This window comes from Pocillopora verrucosa, chromosome 9 (genome assembly GCF_036669915.1).
Source record: "Pocillopora verrucosa isolate sample1 chromosome 9, ASM3666991v2, whole genome shotgun sequence".
Taxonomy (NCBI): Eukaryota; Metazoa; Cnidaria; class Anthozoa; order Scleractinia; family Pocilloporidae; genus Pocillopora; species Pocillopora verrucosa.
The window spans coordinates 22414743-22439249 of NC_089320.1; the positions used below are offsets into that span (position 1 = coordinate 22414743).

At 36.9% G+C, this 24507-nt stretch overlaps 6 protein-coding genes across 8 annotated transcripts; 4 read left to right on the top strand and 2 right to left on the bottom strand.

Moving 5' to 3' along the window:
- Positions 1–1444: 1444 nt before the first annotated feature.
- LOC131783845 (uncharacterized) lies at positions 1445–4514 on the top strand. The gene is made up of 3 exons (XM_059100623.2): positions 1445–1979; positions 2865–3467; positions 3632–4514. The coding sequence occupies exons 1-3, from the start codon at positions 1802–1804 to the stop codon at positions 4264–4266; spliced, it is 1416 nt and encodes a 471-aa protein (XP_058956606.1). The 5' UTR covers positions 1445–1801; the 3' UTR covers positions 4267–4514.
- Positions 4515–4648: 134 nt separating this feature from the next.
- On the top strand, positions 4649–6904 carry LOC131783795 (interleukin-1 receptor-associated kinase 1-binding protein 1). Its single transcript, XM_059100563.2, has 3 exons — positions 4649–4933; positions 5117–5388; positions 6243–6904. Exons 1-3 carry the CDS (start codon positions 4721–4723, stop codon positions 6514–6516), a joined length of 759 nt encoding a protein of 252 aa, XP_058956546.2. The 5' UTR covers positions 4649–4720; the 3' UTR covers positions 6517–6904.
- On the bottom strand, positions 6613–8688 carry LOC131783797 (protein jagunal homolog 1-like). Its single transcript, XM_059100564.2, has 2 exons — positions 8389–8688; positions 6613–7689 (listed from the first exon to the last, which is right to left on the bottom strand). Exons 1-2 carry the CDS (start codon positions 8568–8570, stop codon positions 7338–7340), a joined length of 534 nt encoding a protein of 177 aa, XP_058956547.1. The 5' UTR covers positions 8571–8688; the 3' UTR covers positions 6613–7337.
- A 38-nt stretch (positions 8689–8726) lies between these two features.
- Positions 8727–15533, top strand: LOC131783794 (protein SON-like). 3 transcript variants are annotated; one of them, XR_009340158.2, is made up of 6 exons: positions 8727–10401; positions 10636–10824; positions 10938–11162; positions 11441–11651; positions 12990–13141; positions 14790–14925. XR_009340158.2 is itself a non-coding variant. In XM_059100562.2 (5 exons), the coding sequence occupies exons 1-5, from the start codon at positions 8770–8772 to the stop codon at positions 15038–15040; spliced, it is 2508 nt and encodes an 835-aa protein (XP_058956545.2). In that variant the 5' UTR covers positions 8727–8769; the 3' UTR covers positions 15041–15533. The 3 variants fall into 3 exon arrangements, 1 of the variants encoding a protein (XP_058956545.2); XR_009340159.2 differs by having other exon boundaries at positions 12993–13141; XM_059100562.2 differs by lacking the exon at positions 12990–13141 and having other exon boundaries at positions 14790–15533.
- A 398-nt stretch (positions 15534–15931) lies between these two features.
- LOC131783837 (ras-related protein Rab-39B-like) lies at positions 15932–19666 on the bottom strand. Its single transcript, XM_059100612.2, has 3 exons — positions 19560–19666; positions 19046–19346; positions 15932–17671 (listed from the first exon to the last, which is right to left on the bottom strand). The coding sequence occupies exons 2-3, from the start codon at positions 19236–19238 to the stop codon at positions 17157–17159; spliced, it is 708 nt and encodes a 235-aa protein (XP_058956595.2). The 5' UTR covers positions 19239–19346; positions 19560–19666; the 3' UTR covers positions 15932–17156.
- Positions 19667–19706: 40 nt separating this feature from the next.
- LOC131783836 (solute carrier family 35 member F1-like) lies at positions 19707–24111 on the top strand. Its single transcript, XM_059100611.2, has 7 exons — positions 19707–19789; positions 20351–20648; positions 21258–21417; positions 22160–22316; positions 22536–22588; positions 22785–22939; positions 23420–24111. The coding sequence occupies exons 1-7, from the start codon at positions 19728–19730 to the stop codon at positions 23636–23638; spliced, it is 1104 nt and encodes a 367-aa protein (XP_058956594.2). The 5' UTR covers positions 19707–19727; the 3' UTR covers positions 23639–24111.
- The last annotated feature ends 396 nt before the right edge of the window (positions 24112–24507 follow it).

A 24507-nucleotide genomic window follows, 5' to 3' on the forward strand; every position in this document is an offset into this window, starting at 1 on the left:
ATAAATCGGTGAAATAGTAATAATATATAGATTTAGCTACGCCTAAAAGCGGAGCTCGCATTTTTTTTATTCCCGCACGACTCAAGGGCACAACGCCTTGCCCCGGCCAGGACTAGAACCCGGGTCGACCGACTCGGAGCCTAGTGCACTGACCACTGGACTACTGGACAAAACCGTGGTGTTGGCGTGCCAGTTGACCACGGATGATAAAAGTAGCACCTTGTACGGTCGTACGGTTGTACATCCAAAATTTTTGGCTTGATGGGTTACTACTATTTTGTATAATTATGGGGCTACGCTCTGCGAGCTCCGCCATAAACCAGAGCCTTAAAAAAACGTTAAAGGCCCATTTTCAACCTTGATGCAACGCGCGCCGCGACCCAATTTCCTGTAACACGAAATTCCCAGATCACTGAAAACCTTCTAAAATCGTCTTTCTCAAGAGCCATCCTGGACATATAGTCAACTATTTTACGGTTAATAAATTCGCCGTTCGTTATTTTACAGTTTCCTAACAGTATTTTGAATTTGTCCAGAAGAATCCGAGGAAAGTATCACGCTTGGATCTCTTCGTACTTTGTGAACAGAGTCGGCGAAAAGGACAACGTTCAAATTTTTTCACTCTCTAGAAGCGCTTGAAGATTCTTAATGAAGATTAAATATTTTCAGTAGAAATTGGTATTTTAAACAGAGAAATATGGAAAAATACCAGACTGCCGGACGTTTAGTTAATTGAAGACCGTGTCCGGTAGTGTCCGGTGAAAATTTTCTTTGTGGCATGCCTGGATCTCTTCGCACTCTGTGTACAAGGTCAGCGAAACGGAAAACGTTGGCATTTTTTCACTTTCTAGAAGTGCTTGAGGATTTTAAATGAAGGTAGAATATTCTCCAACGAAAAATTGGTATATTTCAAAGAGAAATATGGAGTTAGTTGAGGACCGTGTCCGGCCGTATCGCTTGGATGGCTTCGTACTCTGTATACAGGGTTAGCGAGAAACATCAAGTTCGAAATTTTAGGCTGCCTGGAAGCGCTTGAGGATTGTAAATAAAGGCAGAACATTTTCGTATAAATATTTTTTGGATTTCGAAGAGAAATATGGAAAAATATCGGACTGCCGGACGTTTAATTATTTTAAATTTAGTCACTTCATTGCAGGAACGTCAGCGACACTGACAGTTTCCGTTACAATTCTTATCTGCTGCTTTGCATGGACAACACCCTCGACCACTCTCTCAAGCGCAGGTTCTTCTCGACGGACAGGAAACTTCAACTGACCCTTGGTCCTATTTAACAACGATGGCAAACTTCAATGAAAAAAAATTGATGAATGAATGAAAACGTGGTGGATCGACATTTTCACCTTCTTCGAAATGCTCGCAAGGATTTTCGCGTTCCTCTTTAGCAACAACCGATCCATAAGCGTTTACTGCCTCGGAATCTACTAAATCAGTGGATTCATCTGATTCCATACCGGATTAGAACGTATAGAATCGTTTTAAACAGAATTATTTTGATAAGCTCTTCAAATTCATCGGAGAAAACGCAGAAGGTATTTTGAGACGTGACAAGGTAAAAATAACTGACCAATCAGAGGCGCGATTTAAACAAAAGTGGTGGTTCGAAACAAAAACAAACGACCGCGTTGCATCAAGGTTGGAAATGGGCCTTTAATCGGGCGTGCTATGCGACCTGTCAGCAGGTATTTATATTTTACCACCTCCAGAAACGTGACATCTTTTTTCCTCAATTTAAAAAGCACAAAGCAAACCTATATTGTCAGGTTCTCAGACCATTAACAGGATGGTAAATCTTCACATCTTGTTAGTTTTAGGAATTAGTCTATATGCCTACTGGATGGGAATTGTAAGTACTTTTAAGGTACCAAAACCGACCAAAACCCAAGCAAAATGGCTGGATTATGAAGTGGGAGCGATTGTTCATTTCAATATGCAAACGTTTAACCGCTATATGAAGCCAGGTAACAAAATTTCTCCTTTAACAATGACGTGTTTATGCCAGTTACTGTCTGCTTTGCTAAACGGGTCTGTGAGGAATTTTTAGGGAAAGAATCGAATGTTTCCTTTAGTAATAGTTTCGATTTCATAACAAACCGAAAAATACCCTATTGTTTGTACTCTTTGATTTTGACAGCTGGGCAGATTTTACTGAAACTCCGAGTGCAGGCGGAAAATAAACTAATTTCTTGTCCAGTGGAAATAGTTTGTTTTTTCAATTTTCCGTTTGTGTGACAATCTTGTTTATTCGCCTTTCCATCCAGACCAAATTATGTCGCTGGACTAGTTTCGAAAGCCCTTGAGTTGTTTTCACATTCCATTGTTACGCTGCTCAGGGGATGCAAATATCAATCGAAATACGGCTTTAAGGAAATGATCAGCGTCTGATAGAGTCAAGGATCATGATCACCTAGTACCTAGTACTAAGAACAAGTCCCTTTGCCTACGTAGCAGGCCGTTGTTTAGAAGTGTGTCGGTAACAAGCGTGAAAAGAGACGCACAGAAAGGAAGTTCTCCCTGTTTATCATGTCATCTAAAACATATTAGGTAATTTAGTGTTAACAACTGAGTTGAAAACGTAAATTGGCCACAGTAAAGAGTAAAAAAGCTGACGTTTCGAGCGTTAGCCCTTCGTCAAAGCGATAGATTCGCCAATCGCCAATCGCTCTGACGAAGGGCCAACGTTCGAATCTTCTGCTTTTTTTACCCTTTACGGTGGCCAATTTAGCAATCAACTCAGTTGTTAACACTAAATTACCTGCTATACTCTCCCACCGACGCAGCACCACAGTTTCTTTAGAAACTTACCCCTTTATCCATTCATCTAAACCATATTGTATGTTTGCTAGGTCATGTTGTGCCCGTGGACACTTTCAACCCAGAAGAGCTTTCAACAGATCAATGGCTTGAGGCAGCTAAGAGTTTCGGTGCCAAATATATCCTTTTTTCTATCGACCACTTCAGCGGGTTTCTCATGTGGCCTACTGCAACAGACTACAAATACTCCGTTAAATACACAAAGTGGAGAGACGGAAAGGGAAACGTCCTGGCTGACTTTATCAAGTCCTGCCGAAAATATGGTTTGGAATATGGATACTTTTATAGTGTGCATAATAATTGGTACATGGGAGTGGATAATTACACCACTGGTGTTCCTGCAACACAAGAGTACTATAAAAAGGTTGTAGAAGAACAAATGCGTGAATTGTTTAATGCTACCTCTCCATATAAAGACCCTTTTTACATTTGGTTTGATGCTGGTATTGTCCCAAAAGTGAGTCCTGATATCGGGCCAATCATACGTGAGTTAGCCAGTAACTCAATCTGTGACGAGTGCCCCACGTTTTCTGGTAATCAAGGATTACACTGGGTTGGTAACGAAAAGGCGTTTGCACCTTTACCGCAGTGGTACGCCGTACCCAAAGGAAAATGCTCTAAGAAGACACCAGACGGTGAGTTAAAAGTCTTGTCACCAAACTGGTCATTTCCATATAAAAACTCCAGCTTACTGGCTGTTTCTGGTTGGAATCGCAACTTCAAAGAATTAAACATTGAAAAAACATAATCTTATTTGGAATCATAAGGTTTCGTTTTTATTTTTTCCCTTCTGTTACAGGTAAAATAATTCAAGGAAGCCCGTATGGTCAGCTGTTCTGTCCCGCAAACTGCGATACCGTTATTCGTGAACACTTTTGGTTCTGGCAACCTGACACGGAGTACTCAGTGAAAAGTGTCCGTAGACTTTTGAGTGAATATCTAACAAGCGTGGGTCATGGATGTACATTGATTCTGAACCTCAATCCCGATACACGCGGGCTGGTACCCGAGGAGGATCGTAAGGCATACGAGAAACTGGGAAAGGCGATTGCACTGTTATACAAAGATCCTGTTAAAAAATCATTCAAGCCTAGATTAAAAATTGGAACGAAGAAAATTTGGAAGTTTACAGCATTTAGAAGTCTCAATGGTTCTGTTATCCTGATGGAAGATATTGAGAGATATGGTCAATTAGTCATGAAATATGAACTAAAGCTGAAAACTAAAGACGGTTGGATTTCGACTCCAGAGTTGGGAAGCACCATAGGACATAAAAGAATTCATCCTTTTCCAAAAGACTTGGCAAATAAAACTGTCTCTGCAGTTAGCCTAAGGATCAATAAACTTGTCACAAAGAGAAGATCTATAGTATTAAGAGAAGTTTCTGTTTACAATTGGAATGAAGCAGCGAAGCCCGGTAAAAATTTGATTTAACGTCTGTGTCTTCAAGTGTCAATAGATTATTTTGAAATTATCTGTAAAATAATGGTTTCGTTGGAAAAGAATGAGAACAACTCAGATTGTCATAGCCAGAGTTGAGTTACGTTCAGTGGGCATATTATAGTAATAAATAAGCGCGGAAATTTGAGGAGCATCACAAAGTACTCCATACTAATTTTTCACCGCGTTATTGCTTGTCAGCTAACGAGCTATATGCCAGTCTCGTCCCAAATATTTTATCATCTTCCGCAATAAATCTCTTTCCATCATTTCCTTGTTCAGTTGTTTTGGTAAAATGCGCTAGGCTATGGCAGCGCTCACGATCTTACTCGGGGAGAACTGGGCTCTAAGACTGGTCACCGCCGTTAAGATTTTGTTTGTTGTGGTTTTTGAAGTCACTGCACATATTTCGGCATCTTTGGCTTTTTTGGGGTATTTTTGTTACGAAATGAGTCGATTGGAACCCAGAAAGCATAGTCCAGCTAAAGTTTTTGCTGAGTTTACTTCAATGGGCGAAAATGAGGGTGTAAATCCGGAAAAAATGGACTCGAAACTCGAAGGAGCGTTTGACAATAGACGAGAAATTCAGATATTTGAGACTGGAGAAGTTACTCTTCCTCCTGATAAAGCTAAGGTTTCGATTGTCTGTTCCAATACCAAGGTAAGCGACTAAGGCGAATTTGTATAATTATATTAATGAAGGGATTAACTGAGAGCTAGTTCTCAGTAAAACTGCGTGTTTATTCGAAAGCTGAAAAACCTGATGCACAGAGAAAACGAACACGGTTTTACCTGCAAGTAGCTTATTGCTGTAACTGGAAGTTGTTTAATTTTTTATCTATAGGAATCTGTGGAGGAGGTGAAGACAAGTGTAAATCGCAGAGTCGACTACGTTCTGCAGACTCTGAAATCTCACCATGTCAAAGACTTTATCGTTCACAAAATTTTAAACAGAATCAATAACCTATATCAAATGGAAATTGAAGTAGTTGTAGAATTCAGTGATTTCTCCAAGTGTGAAGAAGTGTGTAACCTGCTTGTGGAAAAGCTCGATGAAACAGTGAAAGTATCAAGTCCTGTGCTATATCACACAGCTAGCAAGCTTGAATCATTAAGGTAAGCTAGAGGATGCAGTCTACTTGCAACACGACCCAAGCACTGAAGCTTGCAAGCTCAAACTGGAAGAATCTTGATACTGACTACCTTATTTCCAAATTAAGACAGGAATATCTACAGTAACTTATTTATGTTTACTAAATATATTCTTGAAAGCCTTACCTTGGACCCACATTCACCTTAGCTACCTCAAGGGCTACCTCTCTCTCCTTACAGCATCTAATTTCTCCTTTAAGTGTCACCTCTTAATCAAACATTAAGGTCATTAGAATTTTGGAAACGATCAAAAAGTACAGGAGCTCTTGATTGTTAAGCAAAATCTCCCTGACAGCACCTTAGGAAAAATATAGACAGCATGGAGAATATGCATACTGACCTTGGGGTGGAAAAGGCTAATATTATTATATATTATCAACCCAAAATAAAAGTAACGGGTAGAAAAAAAATTACGAAAAAGGGATTTTTTTGGTTTTCAACACTAACTTCTCAGAGCCACAATCACAAGAATTGTATAGGATACATACTGTAGAGGAGAAGTTATATCAGGATCTTTGGAGTAAAAAGGTTGATAACTGCTTACAGTGATGTCATTGTCAACTAAATCAGTAAGCTGTGGGATTCTTTGAGTGTAGTGCTTCCAGGGATAGGTAGATCATGGATCATGTGCTTTTTAATTATGGATTATAAGAAACCAACTTGAAGGTCATGTTGCTTAGAAGGAGAAGGCTGCCCTCTTTGCTAGTCCCTCTCCAGTCAAAGTGTGTGCACTTAGTCTGAAGATTCAGAAATCCCCTAACCCCCAACCAACATAAAAGGCAAACTTTTTCCATAGTTTATTTATCATTTTGCTTCAGACGGCAAGCCTGTGTTTGTGCAGTCAGAAATGCAAAGAGCAAAGCTCTAGAAGTTGTTCAAATGTTCAACCAATCGCTTGGACCACCAATCCTGATACGAGAGGAGCATTATGAAGAATTTGTAGGAAACGGTAGAGAGATGTCACTTGAAAACAAGGATATGGAACAACTGACTTTTCAAGAAAAGGTTGCTGTAGCAACAGTTACAGTCACTGTCAAGATCTTTGCAATATTTGAGATTAGAGAAAAAATGAAAGCACGCAAGCAGAAGTGAAACATTGAATGCCAGACAGAACACTGAAGAATGGTAGTATTTATATATTATCAAGACTGTATTTTCAGCATCCTACTAATTTAAACTTTTTAGAAATAAAGTACATCTAATTTTTTATTATAGTCTTAGTAGAATATTTCAAATAAAATATTTAGCTGAACAACAGAAGTAATTGACTAGTATTTAAAGAATATTATTGCATAAATTATTACATACAGGGAAAACCTAATTTCAACCTAGTTCCTACTGTCTAAAGGTTTCTAGCTTTCTTAGCTCACTTCTGACACTCAAATTGACCGATAAAGGGAAAGTGGATCAAACTTGTTGGTGTACATATGCCTAACCCCAAGTAACTAATTGGTTTTTCTGTCACAACCAGCTTACAGAACCTTTTCCTAAAAATCCTGCAAAACTGGAGAGGAAAAAAAGGTATAAATTGAAGCCTAGGGAAACAAGATTCTCTTCTAACTTACATTTGTTAGATCTCCTCCATTTCTACACTACTTGCATGGACCTGAAATGGGTCTTCAGGTAACAAGTTTGGTGTTTGATCCAAGAGTGTTCTTAGTTACAACAGAATAATTGACTAACTATGGTTACAAGTATTTCACCAAATACCTGTTACACTTAGAATTCAATGAAAATTCATAGGTTCTAGAATACCAACGTTGGACTGGAAATTTTACTGCTTTTGTTAATTGAAGCCATAAGCATTTTCCTTTTTGACTTAATTCATACCGTCCAGTTCTTGAAGGAATAGTTCCATTCTCTCTGATGATATCCTTCTGTAGCCTTCTAACTAAGTTCAGATGTGTGATGCATTATGAGTTCTTTTTCTCTCCCTTGGAACTCCATGCAGTAATGAGCTTGTTTGCGTAATACAAACTGATTCCATGAAATTGAATCAGGAAAGCTGACAATGCCATTTTCATTGGTGCCATCTGATGTTCCTGGGTAGCTGGTGCTCTTCCTTGACTAACATTATAGAAGATTTCTTGAACCATTACACAAGCACCAAATGCTAGAGGACCAACCCCAATAAATAATGTTGCAAATGCATAAATGTAAAGTTGTTTGGTATTGTTCTTTGGAAGGCTTAGAAGCCCTACAACTGTAGGTAGAGCACTCAATAACCAGGCTGCCTGCCAAAGTTTTGGTTGATCTTTAACCATTCTGTGAATCACATAAATGCAAATGTTCAGTTTAAAATCTTGCAGGTGCTTAACCTCTCAACTCTAAAAATTTCAACCTGGTCTATTTCATAATTCTTGATTTTAGCTGCAATACCTTTTTTACTATCACTAAATATGCCATAGAATTTGTTCTTTTACCTCATTACAGACAAATCTATTAGTAGAGTGTTTCTTAAATGTTATAACAGTACCTCATTAAAGATTAAATCTTAAAGATTGATCCAGTAGATTTCAAAGCATTTCACATTATCCCTGCTTACCACCCATGAGCGCATGACACTAGAACCAATTAATTAAAAAGATGAGCCTCATTTAGTTTTAATCGGTTGGAGAGTTTGCCGTATAAACCCATTAATATTCCAAAACAAAGCTGTAGTCTCAAAGGCAATCTTTTGTACTGCTATTGTTTTCTGTTATCCATGCTCTGTCTGCGTAATGAGATGTAGAGTTATACGGAAATCTTGCCCTAGCAGGGTGGATGATTTAACCACTTTGTGATCCAAAATAAAGAGAAATTACGGATTAAATATACTGAAATAGCTGCTTCTATTACTGCAGAGGCAAATAATTTTAACCCCGCTGTTATCACTTGAAGCACCATCAGCTAATCTTGTTTTGATGGAAGTACATTTTCCTTTAACTACACAATTATGATGAAGATGATAATTTTTTTCCTTACCCATTGTAAGCAGCAGCAATCCAACCTCCAGCAGCCACGATCAGAAATAAATGGAGGCAAAGACAAGCTTTTAATTTCCCCTTCCAAAGGACGCTCTCTTTGTAATGTGAAGCCACACGCTGCCTGTGACTAAAATCTGAGCCATCAGTTCCAGAAGCCCTAGGCCCATCTCGTGAAGCCATGACTGTTATAGAAAGCTTGATGGTAAAGCAAAATGCTTATTAAATAAACTCCGAACTGAAGGATCAAAACTTGAAAAGTTTTGTCTCTGACCTTCGATGAACTTCTCGTCGGTTTACGCCAGCGGCTTCTCGTAAGAGGTATGCGCTGGATACAAGTATAGTTCACAGATTATATAATTTCTTTATTTTGCTGAAAACGATGAGTTTTGTGTCCGACGAACTTGCGAATGTTTTAAAATCGGTATACAGGATGGAGGAGGGTAGTGAAAATAACGGAGATGAAGAGTCCTCTTCTAATGTAGACAAAAAGAGTGAGGAGGTTTCGAAAGAGAAACGCTCTAGAAAACATAAGCACAAGAAACACTCAAAGTCGAAGTCAAAGGACAAGAAAAAGCACAAAAAACGAAAACATAAGTCAAGATCACGCTCACAGTCTCGATCGAAATCACGGACACCAGATGAAATTGAAACCGATTTTGTTCTTAAGAAAGACAAAAATCTTGACACCGAGGAAAAGGATAGAGAACTGGCCTCACAGAATGGCACTGCTGGGTATGGTAACGCTGTTCAACCAGCGCAGACCAACTGTGATGAAAAGCCTATCCAGGATGTTCATGGATCTAAACTTTCAGATTCCAAAGAAGAAAAGTCAGAGAGTTATTTTAAAAGTATTAGGTTAGAGAATGATAAAAATGACTTGATATCTACTCCAGTTGCTGCAAAAATAGGCCCGGAGAGAGATTTTAACAGTAATTGTTCAGGGAGTGATGCAAAAGATTTGGAGAACAAAAAGAGTACTTCATCTTCCAGGAGTAAGTCAAAGTCCCCAGAGTCTAAATTGTCTGGAAATAACAAGGAGAGAGACTCAAGATCCCATTCCAATGATAGAGAGACTAAAAGGAAATCCGGCTCACAATCAAGTTCTAAGCAGTCTGCAAAGAAGAAGAAACCAAGGTCACGGTCACATTCAAGGAGCAGAGCATCCAAAAAGAGATCAAGGTCAAGGTCAAGGTCACACTCAAAAAGGAATCGCCACAGAAGAACTGAATCCAAGTCAAGTTCACGTTCCCATTCATACAACAGTAGGTCAAGATCTAGGTCCCCAAGACGAAGAAAAAGATCATTCTCTAGGTCACCAAGACGTAAAAGATCACTTTCCAGGTCACGCCATAAATCTCCTGTATTTAAAAGCTTTAGAAGGGTTTCTCCACCTTCCTGGAAAAAAAATGTAGGATCTCTCAGGAGACAAAGGTCAAGATCATACTCTAGATCTGGTAGGTCACCTCCAAGGAGAAGGAGTTCTCCAAGAAGGAAACAGTCACGTTCAAGATCAAGAGGAAGAAGGTCACACTCTAGATCAAGAACTAGAACCCCAAGGAAGAGAACACGATCCTTGTCTAGGGACAGGAGACATCATAGATCCAGATCAAGGTCACACTCAAGAGGAAGAGGTCAAAGATCAGCATCTAGAGAAAGAAGGAGGAGTAAGAGTAGTAGATCTCGGTCAAAATCAAAGGAAAAAACACAACCAAGGAATCCTTCATCAGTATCCAATGTGCCAGTAATAGATAAAATATCTACTTTGATTGACAAACCAGTCGCATGTGATCTTTCTGCACAGCAGACAAAAGTTGCACAGAGGGCTGGAGGGAAAACTATTGCGGAGCTTACTGCTTTCTGTAAAAAGCTACAGGATGAAAAGGAGAGTATAGACAGTGGTAACACAAGTGTAACAACTTTAGAAAAGAAAGAAGATTCTCAGCCAGTGGCACACCATCCATTTTTAATTAAAGAAAAGCCAGATATCACTATACCACCTGTTATCTTTCCAGTAAGTTAATAAAAGTAGTGCATGTACACCATTTTTTTTAGTGTGTGCATGTGTTTTATGTAAAACTGAACCTCAGGTCTAGATTGAAAGCACTAAAATTTTGATGTGTAGATATGAAAGGTAATTAGTTTGATGTATCTATTTACGCATGTGTTCTCTGATTAAGGTTTGATTTTAAATTTGTGGTCATTGTGAGAGAGAACTTAATCTTTCTTGCTAATCTTCCTTATCTAGGTGAACAAGCCTATGGTCCCACAAGTAGGGTCATCCAAACCTCTGCAGGAGCAGTTTCCTGTGTCTTGTGGAAGTAAACACAGAGAAAAAGAGAGTGTCAATGATGGGGCTGAAATGGTTGCCAACATAGATGGCTCTGCAATTCAGACGCAACCAAAAGTAGAAGTATTTCCTCAACCTTCTGCTGAGGTATATAGCTGATGTTTTTGTTTCCTTTAGTTCAATTATCACTTTCATTTTTGATAATTCTGTTGTATGTACAAACTGTATGGGAAATATTCCCTAATCTCCACTTCTTTCAGAAACTGGACATCAGTGACCTTGTTGCTAAGCGAATGGATGCACAAAGGCGGCTGCAGACTGACCCTAATGACATTGAGGCCCTGTTGGTTCTCCAGGAGATTCAAATGAAGATGCAGAATTGGTGCCAATCAAATGTTAAGCCAGGCCAGTTTACTGGAGAGCTTGTGAAGAATCTTTTGCCAAAGGAAGATTTGCAAGGAGGCTTCCAGGCATGGGCCAAAAAGGTAGATTTCTTTGTGTGTGCATGTATTCTTGATCTTTTTAAAACCCCAAACATTTCTAATTTGTGTTAGATTCAATCAGAATTGGACAGAAAATATCCTTATGACTTACCTATAAAAGCAGATCCTAACCTGTAAGCATTCAAGAGGGGGGATTTATGCTTTTAAGTAATAGTTATTGTTTTTGTTGAACATGCACATGTCTACCAATAAATGCTATTTTAAATAGTATGCCTGTTGTTTCTGGTTGCAATGATATTGAATTGTCATCTTGATTGCAGGACATGTTTCACAATCTCTCACCAGTTTCTGATGGTATTGGCATGAAGCTTCTCCAAAAAATGGGATGGAAACCTGGACAAGTGATTGGTAAAAGAGGAGAAGGTTACGCTGAACCTATCGCTCTCACTGTCAAAATTGATAGGAAAGGTCTCAGTGCTGGAAAGGAAAAGGCTACCAAGAAAGGTGCTCCTACTGTTCTGGACCTGCAAGGTAACTTGTGCTGACTGTTTTTTCACCGACTAGTGATATCACCATCATTGTCTGAGTATCATGATAATCATTAAGAAATTTTTTTAATTTGTTTTGGTGGAGAGTATAGAAATGGTGTATGTAAAAGGGAAAGACTTTCTCAAAGTTGTTTGCAGTTCATAATGATTTGTCACTCCCAGCTTGGCATTGACATCCTGACATCTGGCAAATTGCTGTCACTGACTTGGGCTGTCGTCTCTGTCCATATCATAACTGACAGACCAAGTTTTTACCCTCTCAATTTATGGCCAAAGGCTGAAGCAGGTGGGCCTTAGATTGAAAGGAGAAAAAAATGAAGGATCCATAAGTTATATAAATGGACTCTGAAGATAACTTAAGTGAGGTATTTCCTGTATCTTTAGGGTATGTCTGACAGGTTTTGGAAATGATTAGTAGACATGTATAATATTATGTAGAAGGACTGTTAAATGGCTGACCTTAGTATAAAGTGGATTTGTCTAGTTCAGTATATCCCTTGAGATTAATTTATATTTAAGCATCTTCCTACTGTCCAGCTTTTTTTTTTCTTTTTTTTCAGAGGGGGAGGGAAGTATTGGGGGAAAGGCTCTCTTATTAAAGCAATAATTATTTTGATTAAAATTATTAGTTAACAATATTATATATTGTTTGAGTTTGAGTACTTTGTTGTAGAGGCATTGGAATTTGAATTGCTTGTTGACCAACCAAATTGTGACCCAAATCTCTGAGCATTGTTTCTCAGTCGGTGCACACTTCTTACATGTAGTTCTGCCTTTTATTACTTTTAGTTGGTTTTATAATCTTCCTTTATCCGTTGTCATCTTGTATCCCTTTTTGAGAAATATCATGGCACTTATAATTTAAAAACATTTCTGACATGTTTTCCTTTACTCTAGACATCTCTCTTTGGGTCTCTTGTGTAAGGTTGTATTAATAATGTGGGAACTTCTTGTTTTCACAACAGTGATAGATTGAGAATTGGGGTTTACAACTCACAATTAGACTGTATTGTTTAGAAAATTACACTTTCTGTAACCAATGAGTCATTCAATCAAATGCTAGTCAGAGATTTGATTTTGCATGCAAGGCTATGGCATTTTGCAGACTGTAATTATGTTCTTGCTTGTTATTTGGTGATGGCAACTTTTGCTTCAGTTCTGATTTTGTCACTGTTGTACTATTCACAGTAAATTGTTTACCCAGCTCACACATATTAAAAGATTCCAATGATGGTCACAGAGTGTTGTCATACAGCATAGAATGGCCCAGTGAATTGTGCCATTCTATGCTAATGCATGGAAACAAATAAATTTCTCCCAGCAGTAAAAGGCATCGACCCCTTTGAAATGAAGCCTACATACAAGCAATTCAATATGCAATGCCTCTTGATCCGATGTTGAGAATTTTAGCACCACAAGGAGATTGTACCATCAAATGATGATCACACAAAGACTTATTTTTGATGAAATCAGGTAAATATTACTGGGTGTGTTTTGTGGCTGGATACGTTCATTCTTGAACAAGTCCTGACTGAAGTTCAGAACCCTTTTTTTGAAACTTTTGTGAGTTCTAAAATTATGTTGACTCACTAGTATAATACAAATGAGTTACTCAGTTTTACTGGCAGATGAAGCAATTTTGAATGATTTTCCTTGATTTTCAAAAGCAATACTACACAATTCAAAAGCTGCATTTCTGAGAAGTCAGCATAGTCCTCTTAAGAATTTAACACATTTTATGGTATATGTGTATTTTTTTTTTGATGGGAGAAAAAGGCAGTTGATCTTTAAATCAAAGGAGAAGTGAATGAAATTAACTTCATATCTCATTCTGTCACCATTAATTATTTAAAAGATGTTTAAGAAAGTTCTCAGATAAAGCAGGCCAGTTCTGAAATTCAAAATTTAGGGTTCATTAATGAACATTCTTGACACAAAATCACCCAATTAGTTCTTTCCAAATATGGGGAGAGTGCTGGAGAAATATTTGTGAACATCCACTTGTTAGATGAAAGGTTTTCGCACAAGCTTAAATTAGTTGCCTTCAGATAATTATTCCTTGGGGATGATACCTGTTTTGCATGATGAACAAGGAGAAGATGAATCTGTTCAAATTTGATTTTCTAGCCCCTTTGATGCATGAAGATCAAAGTAATCTTAGGACAATAATTGGAATGGGATCCTAGTCATCCAAAGGAAAAATACAGTCTAAGAAATGGGGATCAGGTTTAGTTCATCCTTATGATCTTAAAAAACAGGTTCAAGGGATCAAGTCCCTAATACATCAAGTTTATGATTTTTTTTCTCATTTTTTTTTTCAAATTTTTTTGGCAAGTTAAAAGGAGCTTTTTGTAACAGAAGAAACTAGAATACTCATGAAATTTTGTCCTAAGATAATGTCTTGCTCTTCAATGAGGTAATATTATTTGATATTTCTTTTGCAAAAATCAGTTGATGACCACTTTTTCTCCAGTCCTCTCTTTATTTTTGAAATGGACTGTAATGGAAGGTAACTATCCACCAATAAAGCACAGGTTATTAATTAAAAGCTTCAAGGCATTGTTACTCCTATATTGTACAGGGTCAATACAGGCCTTTTGGGAGCATAAGTTTATCTTCATTGGATTGAAACTTTCACTGTTGCTGTTTTGGTGGATAAAAATCTTTCTTTCCTTGGTATCTTGAACACTACTTCTAACACAGGAATTCCTGCCAAGAGAGAAACTGAAGAGGATGTTTCAAAAATAATATTGTAAGCAGGGGACAAAACTACAGATTCCAATTTCTATACTAGAAAAGCAGGCTAAACCTTTGCAGTGTTCTTTGTTCCCTCAGATGTTGCTTTTGAAGAATGTAGTGTCTTGCAAGTTACACTATGAACTTTTCCTAGCCTGTTAGTTGGCCCTCTTGTGACATGAATGGAGCAATTGTACAGTAACAGGGAGGCTGCTCATTATTTGTGCCAGAGGCAGAGGAGACTGCGGTTTAGCCTGTTATTGTCTCTATTGCTTGTCTTACATTTTGTGTAGCTCCATCTTTAAGAGAGTTGTATCAAAGTGATGTTCATGTTTCCATGACGTGTCTTTTTCTCATAAACTTTTTTTTCAATCGTACTTTGCAGGAAAGCATCCTGTGTCTGCCCTGGCTGAGTATTGCAGTAAGAGAAAATGGCAACTGCCCGACTACACTTTAGTCTTTGATCATGGCCCTGCACACCATAAACAGTTTCTGTTTAAAGTTTTAGTGAACAGTGTAGAGTACCAGCCTGCAGTGGTGTGTGGCAACAAAAAACAGGCTAAAGCACAGGCAGCTATTTTTGCTCTGAAAGGTCTTGGCCTCATTCCTGAAGATGCTGAAATATCTGCAGTATAATGCAGGTTTTTTGATATACATATGAGGTGATGGGTGGGTATCTATCACTAAAGAATTTTTGATGATTGCATTTTGTTCTAAACATGACTGTGCCATGTGTAGATGTTCTAAAGCTGTGCTCTGTTGCACCACCAGTCAAATCACTTTTACGGAATAACTTTCTTAGTTTCTTCCTTTCCACCTTTGTCTATCAGAACCATGGCCTTGAACTTTGTTACTTTCCTTAGAACTGTCACTGTTAATCAATTAGCCTCAACAAAACTTTATTTGGTCAAATTCTGCCAAACTAAAAATTGTAAGCCTTTGTTGTCAACTTTGTCCACCATCTATTTGTGAGGTTCAGCTAAGAAAACAAACACCTTTGAAACAGCAATGTTACTTCAATTATCACTCAGAGTTTTGTCGTCACAAACGGTTCAGATGAGACTTTTTAGTTCATAAATCCTACATCATGTTTGTGTTAAGAATGATTGTCTTTAATGCTTATAAATAAAATAAGTATATACTGAATATCAATGGTATTTCCCTGTCAAAACTTCTTTGTAGACTTACTCTATAAATATTTCTTTCTCTAGCCCAATACATCTAACAGTATCATCTTAGAAGAACATTTTATTCTCTTTGTTCTCTTCTGTTAGAGACCCCCCCCCCCCCAATTACAAGGCGACACTCAAATGTGATTAGTGTGGTAGACAACAGCTCACTTCTCCAGCTCTCCAGCATCTCTTGTTTACATCAGCAATCTGCTAGAACATATTTTACTTAGTGATGGGGGACATGGTTTGGTGTCTCATCCAAGAACCCTGCCAGGGCTACATTGAACGAAGCTGCCCCTTTAAATGGGTGTCCCTCTTAATTCATGTAAGAACAAAATGATGAGTAAATCACTAGGAGTGAAGTATGGTTTTTTTTTTATTCTTGATTTAACCAAACCTGACAATAACTGGAAGATCTGCCTGTTTTTGGTTAAAATTAGTAAAAATAATAAGTTATACACTTCATATCATCATAAATAAAACCAAACCCACTCATAAAAAGTAACAAAAAATAGTATGAAACCACCTGACTAAACAAAATAAAAACCTCTTGACTGATATAATTAAAAGTATTGCAAACAATATCTGCACATTCTAGTTAATAACCTGAAGTTAAGATTCCTCTCCTAAACACTCTAAACTTTTTACTACAACTAAAAACCACAGAAATTGGCAAAAACTTAACCTTTCTGAAGTTTAGAAAAAAAAGCTATCCCTATTGCTACATTTCACTCACTCTAGTTTTTAAGTTAGGTCATTCTTCTTGCTCTGGTCCATAGTAACATAATCTACTCAGGCTGAATTCTTAAAGTAATGAGTGAAATAAGACCCCATAACATCCTCCTAAAAATGTGAAGTCTGTAATTGTTGATCATGTCATCTAAAGAGTGAGAGTGACAATGACAAAGATGTTTGTTGATGACACTACAACAACCTGGGTGGAAGTCATCATCAGAGTGAGAATCAAAACAATTTGATGATGTCAAAATAGGATGATAGTTCTTTTCAGGACTTCTCTCACTCACAAAACTACATGATCAACTTTTATCCTAGCTTTAAACTATCTACTGTATAGGTCCCACTAATGATTAAATACCAATTTATGATTAACAATCCAGCCTTGAGGATTTAAGACAAAATTCTAGTTCCTAACCTTCACATATATGTTTTCCAAGTGGAGTTTCTATTGAATGGCAAAACTGTTAGTGTCTGATAGCTCCAGAACTTAAGCTTAAGCATTTACATTTGGTGAGAAATCGGTACAGTGAAATTATCTGTCAACCTGTTATTTCACTTGGGCATACCCTACGTTCATTCCAAACAAAAAGTGGGAGAACTCTTACAACAGAAGAATGCAGAATAAGAGCCACAAAAATTCCTCAGCTGATTTCTAAGAAAGGTTTTAAGTTGGGTAAATTTAGTTTGTGGAGTGAACTTTGTTAGTGTTAATATTTTTACACCTCTACCAGAGTAAAAATTCTACATGTTTGCTAAAGGGATACATCCAGATTAGTTTAGAAGCAAGTTTGTAGAGGATTAAGATAATTTTTTTAACTAGTGCATATTTGAAAAAAAATATATCAACCCATGCAGCACTTTTTAGACTCCTGATGATGTTCCAGCAAGTCTTCAGCTGAAATAGCATGTCCAATACCCAACACATCTGTGGGCCGCATAGGCAGTGCCTTAATTCCATCCCAGCCATCTCTCAGTCCCAGGTCTCCTCTCTCCATACGTTTATGTACTTCCTCAGTCACTCTGAAAAAAGCTTCCTCGATATTGCATAAAACCTTAGCTGATGTTTCAATAAACATCATATTGTTTGCTTCTGCAAATCGTTCTCCTTCCTCTGTGGAAACTTTCCTCATTGATTCTTTGTCAATTTTATGACCGATCAACATGAAGACAACATCACTTTCCTCTACGCAGTTCTTTGCCTCTGTATACCAGTCTTTAACATTAAGGAATGATTCCCTGTTAGTGATATCATAAACAATCAAGCAGCCAACAGTGTTTCTATAGTATGAGTATGTGATGGCACGAAATCTTTCCTGTCCTGCAGTGTCCCAGATCTGCAACTTTATTCTGACGTCAGCTGAAGAACACAAAACAGAGAAAATCAATTCATTGTGTCACCTGATATATTACAGTAAATACTGGGATATTGAGCTGATTAATATCTCAAGCCTGCTATCTGTTTTTCACACTCTTAAAATAGAGTGCAGTTGCCATAGGTAACTAATTATTGTTTTTTGGCAACTTGAAAATCTGTGCATAAAGTTTTGAATAGCTTTGCATCTCAGATTGATTTAAGAGCCCTTTTGGTACCCATTTATTCTTGTAGGAGCAAAGTTTGGAGAGCTTATAGCTTATTAATAAGAAAATTGACAAATACAGAGAGATACATGTACTGAATGACAAGCCCAAAACCTCTCAAAAGGAGGTGGCTTATTTAGCTACTTCCACACTTCATTAAATCATGACCACACGAGTCCTCTATTTTATGTACTTAGAATATTTGGCTTGAGTCAGATTTATATTTCTGAATGCTGTCTCCCTGACTTGCCAGTGACTCTCCTCCAAAGAGATATAAATATCATATGAAAGGTTGTTCAAAATGCAACAGCAATAAAATGTAAATCAACCAAGAATAAAATACTTTAACCATGAAAACCTGGAAAATATTTCACAATTTTTAAACATTTCAACGATTTTCTCAGGCATGGCGTCTAAAATATGCAAGCATCATTTTAATTCAGATTAACCAGTTTCACACTTCGTTGGCTAATCTCAGATTTTCAAGCAAAATAAAGCTAAATTGAAGACAATATTTAAGAATATGGCCTAAGTAGTACATGACTTTTCAAGAAACCTGGTCGATTTCAGTTAAACCACTTCACAAGAACAGTAGATATAGGCATTACCACTGTAAATATTTCCTAATTGAAATTCAAATATCCCTTACAAAATTAGCAAGTATAAATGAATGCATTTTCTCCAAGAGTCCAACAGGTGACGGCTAATCTTTTTACATAAAGATGTAAAAGCAGACTTCTTAATTCAAAAGCTTCCGTAAACCTACCCAAGGCACATTTTTTGTAGCGGTTCAGTGCAAATCTAATGGTTGAGACAGATATTCGGACGTTGATAAAATTAAACAAGGCATAAAGGCCTCATATTCTAATAGGATTTAAGATGTACAACTAAAGCTGAAAATGCAGCCACGACAAACGATCGTGAATTTAGAATTAACCGAATCCACATCACTTGCAAAAAATTTGTTTTCTACTACGATGCGCTAAAAGCAACGCAACACTTCCAAAAACAGGAAAAGAATTCGCAACGACATTCTAAGAATGGTTACATCATAGGTAAAACAACTGATAGTTAATATTTCTCGAAGATAAATTCGATGTGCATTGCTGACACGCAACATGGCAAACGTTAAGTAAAATGGTTGAAAACTCACATGTAAGCATCACAACCCTGACATGAAAATCCACACCGACAGTTGGGTCGGAGTTTTCGATAAATTGCCCTTCCGTAAACTGCCGCAAAAGCGAGGATTTTCCAACAGTGCTGTCGCCGATTAAAATAATTCTGAACTGGTAAAAATATTTTGGTTTGAAGCGGGCAGCGTCTGCAGATCTTTGACGACTCATCTTCAGACTTGTGAAATCCTCAGTACTTTGTAGAATTTTATTATTACGTGGCCATGTGTATTTCAACAGGCCGTGGGGAAATTGTTTTCAGTTCAAATCTGTAAAATTCTGCAACGAAAATAAACCAAAACGATTAATTACATTATCGTTAAGCACAAACTAACTTCCTTTGACTAAAATCAAGTACAAAACAAGATGTACAAGGTGGAAACAGATCTGTAATACCAAATGCTGAAGTAGTACGTCGTAAAATATTCAATGTGGATCTATTATGACAACCGAGAAGGCATGGACGTAAAAACATTCTCATAAATTGCTTACCTAAGTAAAAGTATGGGTAACATCGAATACCTTGGAAAGTGAAACCCTGCGAACTATCTTTACGCTTCCACGAAAATAACTTTACCGTCAGCGTTCGCTTTATCATAACAACCCCGCAGACAGTTATTCCAAATATGGTCATTATGCCCATAAATATAATTTGACAAGATGGCGGACGAACAAGTGGAACGCAGTTACATCCGTCCACTTTTTGAGCGCATTTTTACGCGGTAAGTGACACTTATGATGTTTGAATTATTCCCTTGATTTTGTGAAAAAATTCAGCGATAATTTTTCTGTAATAACGCTATTATATGCAAATCGAGCCAGAGAGAGACCTGTTCAGCGACTCTGTCTTTTTAAGTTGTTTTAGTCTATCTTGAAAGACATCTCTCTCTTAAGATTGTTTTAATTTTAGCCATTTTGTCTGAGGGAGAGTAGTTATGAGAAGAACTGTTGTGGTCACCGAAGTTTAACCAACGGGTTAAAAGCTATCATCAGAATTAAGTCAAAAATTGTCTATCAGTGGTATATTATAAGTCTGCTTTATGTAAACTGATTGGCAGTTTTGCTGTGATCTCATTGGCTGTAAGACCTAAGTAGTATAAGTTGGTCATGGTTGATCAGTTTTGATCTGTTAGCTGTCATTGAAAATTGCCACCACACCATGCATACAATATGACTTCTTAGAACAGATGTGTGAGTAAAAAAGTGAACACTAACAACTGGACCCTACTAGTCACAAGGGACTTATGCTTCTTGAATTTTGACTATTGTATGCTTCACTTTAGGAGGTTCCTTGGAATTCTTGCCCTTGGTCAATTGTTGTCATGGCTCGTTTGTGGTACTGGTGTATTTAGTCAGCTCTTGGCATCTGATTATGGCATTGAGATTCCAACAACACAAAGTTTCTTGAACTATTTATTATTAGGACTTATACACACAACCACACTGGCCTGTCATCCTATGGAATTTAAAAAGAGACTTACTGAAACAGGATGGAAATATTTTTTAATTTCACTCTGTGATGTTGAGGCAAATTATTTGGTTGTTAAAGCTTATCAGTACACAAATTTAACCAGCATTCAGGTGAGTCACCATCAAAAATAAGAAAATTAAACTTAATATTACAAACATAAATATTAGTAAGTGTAGGGACATTATTGTTTTGATAGTTTCTAGGAAACTAACTTGTTAACTCAGGCATCATTGTTGAATACACCAATAAGGCATATACTTCTACAGGGATAAATTGATGCTAATATTATTGCTAAACACCAAGTTTATCTTACTTCAAAGTGCCTGCTCTTCTGTGTCAAGGGCAAAGCTCTATCAAGTGCTAAAGGGCCTACACTGGTATAGCATTTTCTCAGCATTAATTTTTTTATGGGTTTTGCTATTCCTCCCACCTCACTTGATTATGCTGGTCCATTACTAGTTGCTCCCTCCATTTCACAGTTAACCAACATCCACCTATAACCCAGGCTAGAATGAGGTTCATCAAGATTTCATTGTCTTTCCCAGGAACATGACACCTCTGTCAGAACTCAAACTTGGATCTAACTTCCTCTGGAGTACAACATGCTAAACACTATATCATTGTATTTCCTTCCTTTGTAATAAACAATGGCTTAATCAGCTTATTCATATGAGGACATTTTTTCAAGTAGATCAATTGACTCTTTCTATTTTTGACAGGTCTTGGACTGTTTCTCATTAGTATCAGTTTTAGTTCTATCTTGGATATTCTTAAAAGTACGCTATCAGTTTGTCCATTACTCTGGTGTACTCATCTGTTTAACTGGCATCGCTTGTCTTGTTATAGCAGATTACTTTGGTTCTCGCTATTATGGTCCAGGTGAGTATTAAACTCAGAAATAAAAAAATTTGTAAATTTATGTTTATCAGCCTAAATACAGTCAAATTATACTTTCAATTCTACGAGTGTACATCAAATGAATTCTCTTCACTTTGCACTTTTAGTAATTGATACTTTTAATCAGACAGGTGAGAAAAAAATTATTAAGTAGACACTTATCGAAAAAGATATTGTCTTGAAGAAACACCAAAGTGTCAGAAATAGGCAACTAGAGAAAGTCATCATTTGGGAGAATAAGCTCTCCAATCTTTAGGGTAAATAAGTGTGAAAAAAAAAAGATCTAAAGAAGAATTTGTGGGCAGGCTTTTTTAATAGGTTTGGGTGTGTGTGTCTCGCTAATTTGCTGGTAATTTATTGAATTGCAATGCTGATTATAGTGCTGTCCATTTCTTTAAATTCTTTTTAATTCTTCTTCTCCATCCTTCCTTAAATTTTTCTCCAAAGGTTTGTTTTTCCTTCTCTTGCAGAAGGCAAAATTATTCATTTGGTTCAGTTTAATTCCTTTTTACACATTTTCATTTGATTTGCAGTAAAAATTTCAGCAAATCTGTTAACCAATGATCTAAAATTCTTGATGTCATGTTGTATTACACACTGTATATTGATGTCTCTAATCAATATTATTTAGATTCCAAGTTGTATCAACTGCCTAAATGTAAATGATTACAGAGGCTGATTTTCTTTAATTGATAATTTTCCTTATGATATTGCTCCTTTACAGGTAAAAATCAAGCCATAGGAGATGTTCTGGTGTTGTGTGGAGCCATCATGTATGGAATTTCGAATGTTGCAGAGGAGTTTGTAGTAAAGAACTTTAGTAGAGTTGAATTTCTTGGCATGATTGGACTCTTTGGGAGTTTTATCTCAGCAATTCAGATGTGAGTTTTATGCCATGAATTAATTATTATTATTATTATTACATTATTTTTTTGAACATGTTTGTTACTAGTTCTGGATTATAAAGGGGCCAACCTCATTTTGTGGTGGCAAAGGCCTCAAAAGGAATCTCTCCATTGTTTTTGTTCTGCCAAACTTGCATTTATTTATATGGTCAGCTTATTGTAACATTTCTTCTTAATATATTTTTCTCTCATCAGGATGATTCTTGAAAGAAATCAACTGTCAGCCATTGAATGGGATTATAAAATTGGTTGGTTTATTGAGCTTTTTTTAACTACTTGTCTTTTGTAATGATTATATTAAATTGGTTAAAAAGATGAAATGTTATGAAACACTGATTGCTCTAAAATATTTCCTTTTTGTTATAATATATAATTATTTTATTGTAGATTACTTAGCATTTGAATGCTATTAGTGAATTAATCAAGCCCTGAATTCCTTTTCAGTTTTATACTTCATTGGGTTTGGACTTTGTTTGTTTCTGCTGTATAACCTGGTACCTATTGCTATAAAGTTCAGCAGTGCCACAGTTGTAAACTTGTCCCTACTGACAGCAGACTTTTACAGCTTACTCTGTGGATTATTTCTGTTCCATTACAAGGTGAGTCTCTTACCTCTTAATAATCACTTGACTGACCTTCCACATTGTTTATGAATAATTCCAGAGCACAAGCCAGGAAAGGGCTGTAGGGGATTTGACAAACTTGAATGCATAGACAAAGGGGGAAGAGGAAGCAAAAGCATATTGTTTCCCATGCTCCAGACTCACTACATGCTTCACCCTCACTTCATACTTAACTGTTGGGTAATGACATAGCTGTGAAAATAGCAAGATGGATTTCAGACAGACTTTCTTCTTACTTCTTGATCATTATCTTGTAAATTGCTCTGGGGAAATCCAAGGGCATAATATAAGGTTAACCCCTGTTGTGGACTGTTTATTCTCATCTCATGTCTACTAGATAAAGTATGGATATTTTAAGGAGATGAGATAATTATGTAAACAAGTCAAGGATGGCTGATAGCAGTTCTTTAGAAAACATTTTATGACAGAATTCTCATCATATTGTCTTTGTTTCAGTTCTCAGCACTGTACCTTGGATCTTTAGCATTGGTAATATTGGGCGTCATTGTTTACAACCTTAAACCCACACCCAGTCATCCTAGCTCTACTGTTACCCAGTTCCCCTCCTACAGACAACTCGAAGAAGACTCACAGCAAACAGACGACAATTCATCTTCTTCATCATGTTGTTGTCAAGAATTACAAACTGGTCAAGTTGATACTGACAATGTATAAAACGTGATCATTGGCAGCCAAGAAATTATTTGTTGATATTTAATGTATGAAATTTTATATACATGATATATTTAACGTGTTTCAATGTAAAAGAAGTAAAGACACTTTTTTTAAAATTTTTTATTGCCTGCACACCAAAAAATTGGGAGTGGAGTTAATTGCCTGAAAAGTGATGGACCACGAAGACAATTGATATGTTCTTTTTGAGACTTATAACTTTGATTGAAAGGTTTTTAGTTGTAACTTTTTTTCTGGAAACAATCTTTAGGTCGTAGGTCATGGACACCGACTGAGTCATAGGAAAAGGTAACGGAAAGTCACGGAATAGTATAAGTTTGAAAAAGAACTGGAGCTTGGCTGTAATGAAGCTAGTTGTGTTAAGTTTTGTTAATTTAGCTTAAATACTCTTCTAATCATTTATTGAGATAGGAATCAATTTCACTGGCGTGAAGACACATTAACTACATATTCAATACGCTTCTTCTGTCTATATACGTCAAACTACTTGTCCCTGTCATGCATTCCTACGACATCAAATACCGTTGTTGTATCATTGAGTTTGATAAAATGGCTTTGTTTTTGTTCTACAAAGAATGCACATCACTTTCCATCGTTAAAAAGTAAATGTAGGAATTTCAGAAAATTCAAAATAAAACATGAATAGGGAAGGACAGTAACCAAATGACTTGGCCAGAATTGAGAGGAACCGACAAGTCGCAAGAGATTCAATCTCACCACAACCGCAAATACCCAAAATTCTCAGACATATTTCCCTCCTTTTCAGACTTCCGTTTTTGAATCATTTGCAACCACTTTACGTCAGTTTTTTTTTTAATTCTAATATTTTTCTTCAAAAAACTTTACCGCTC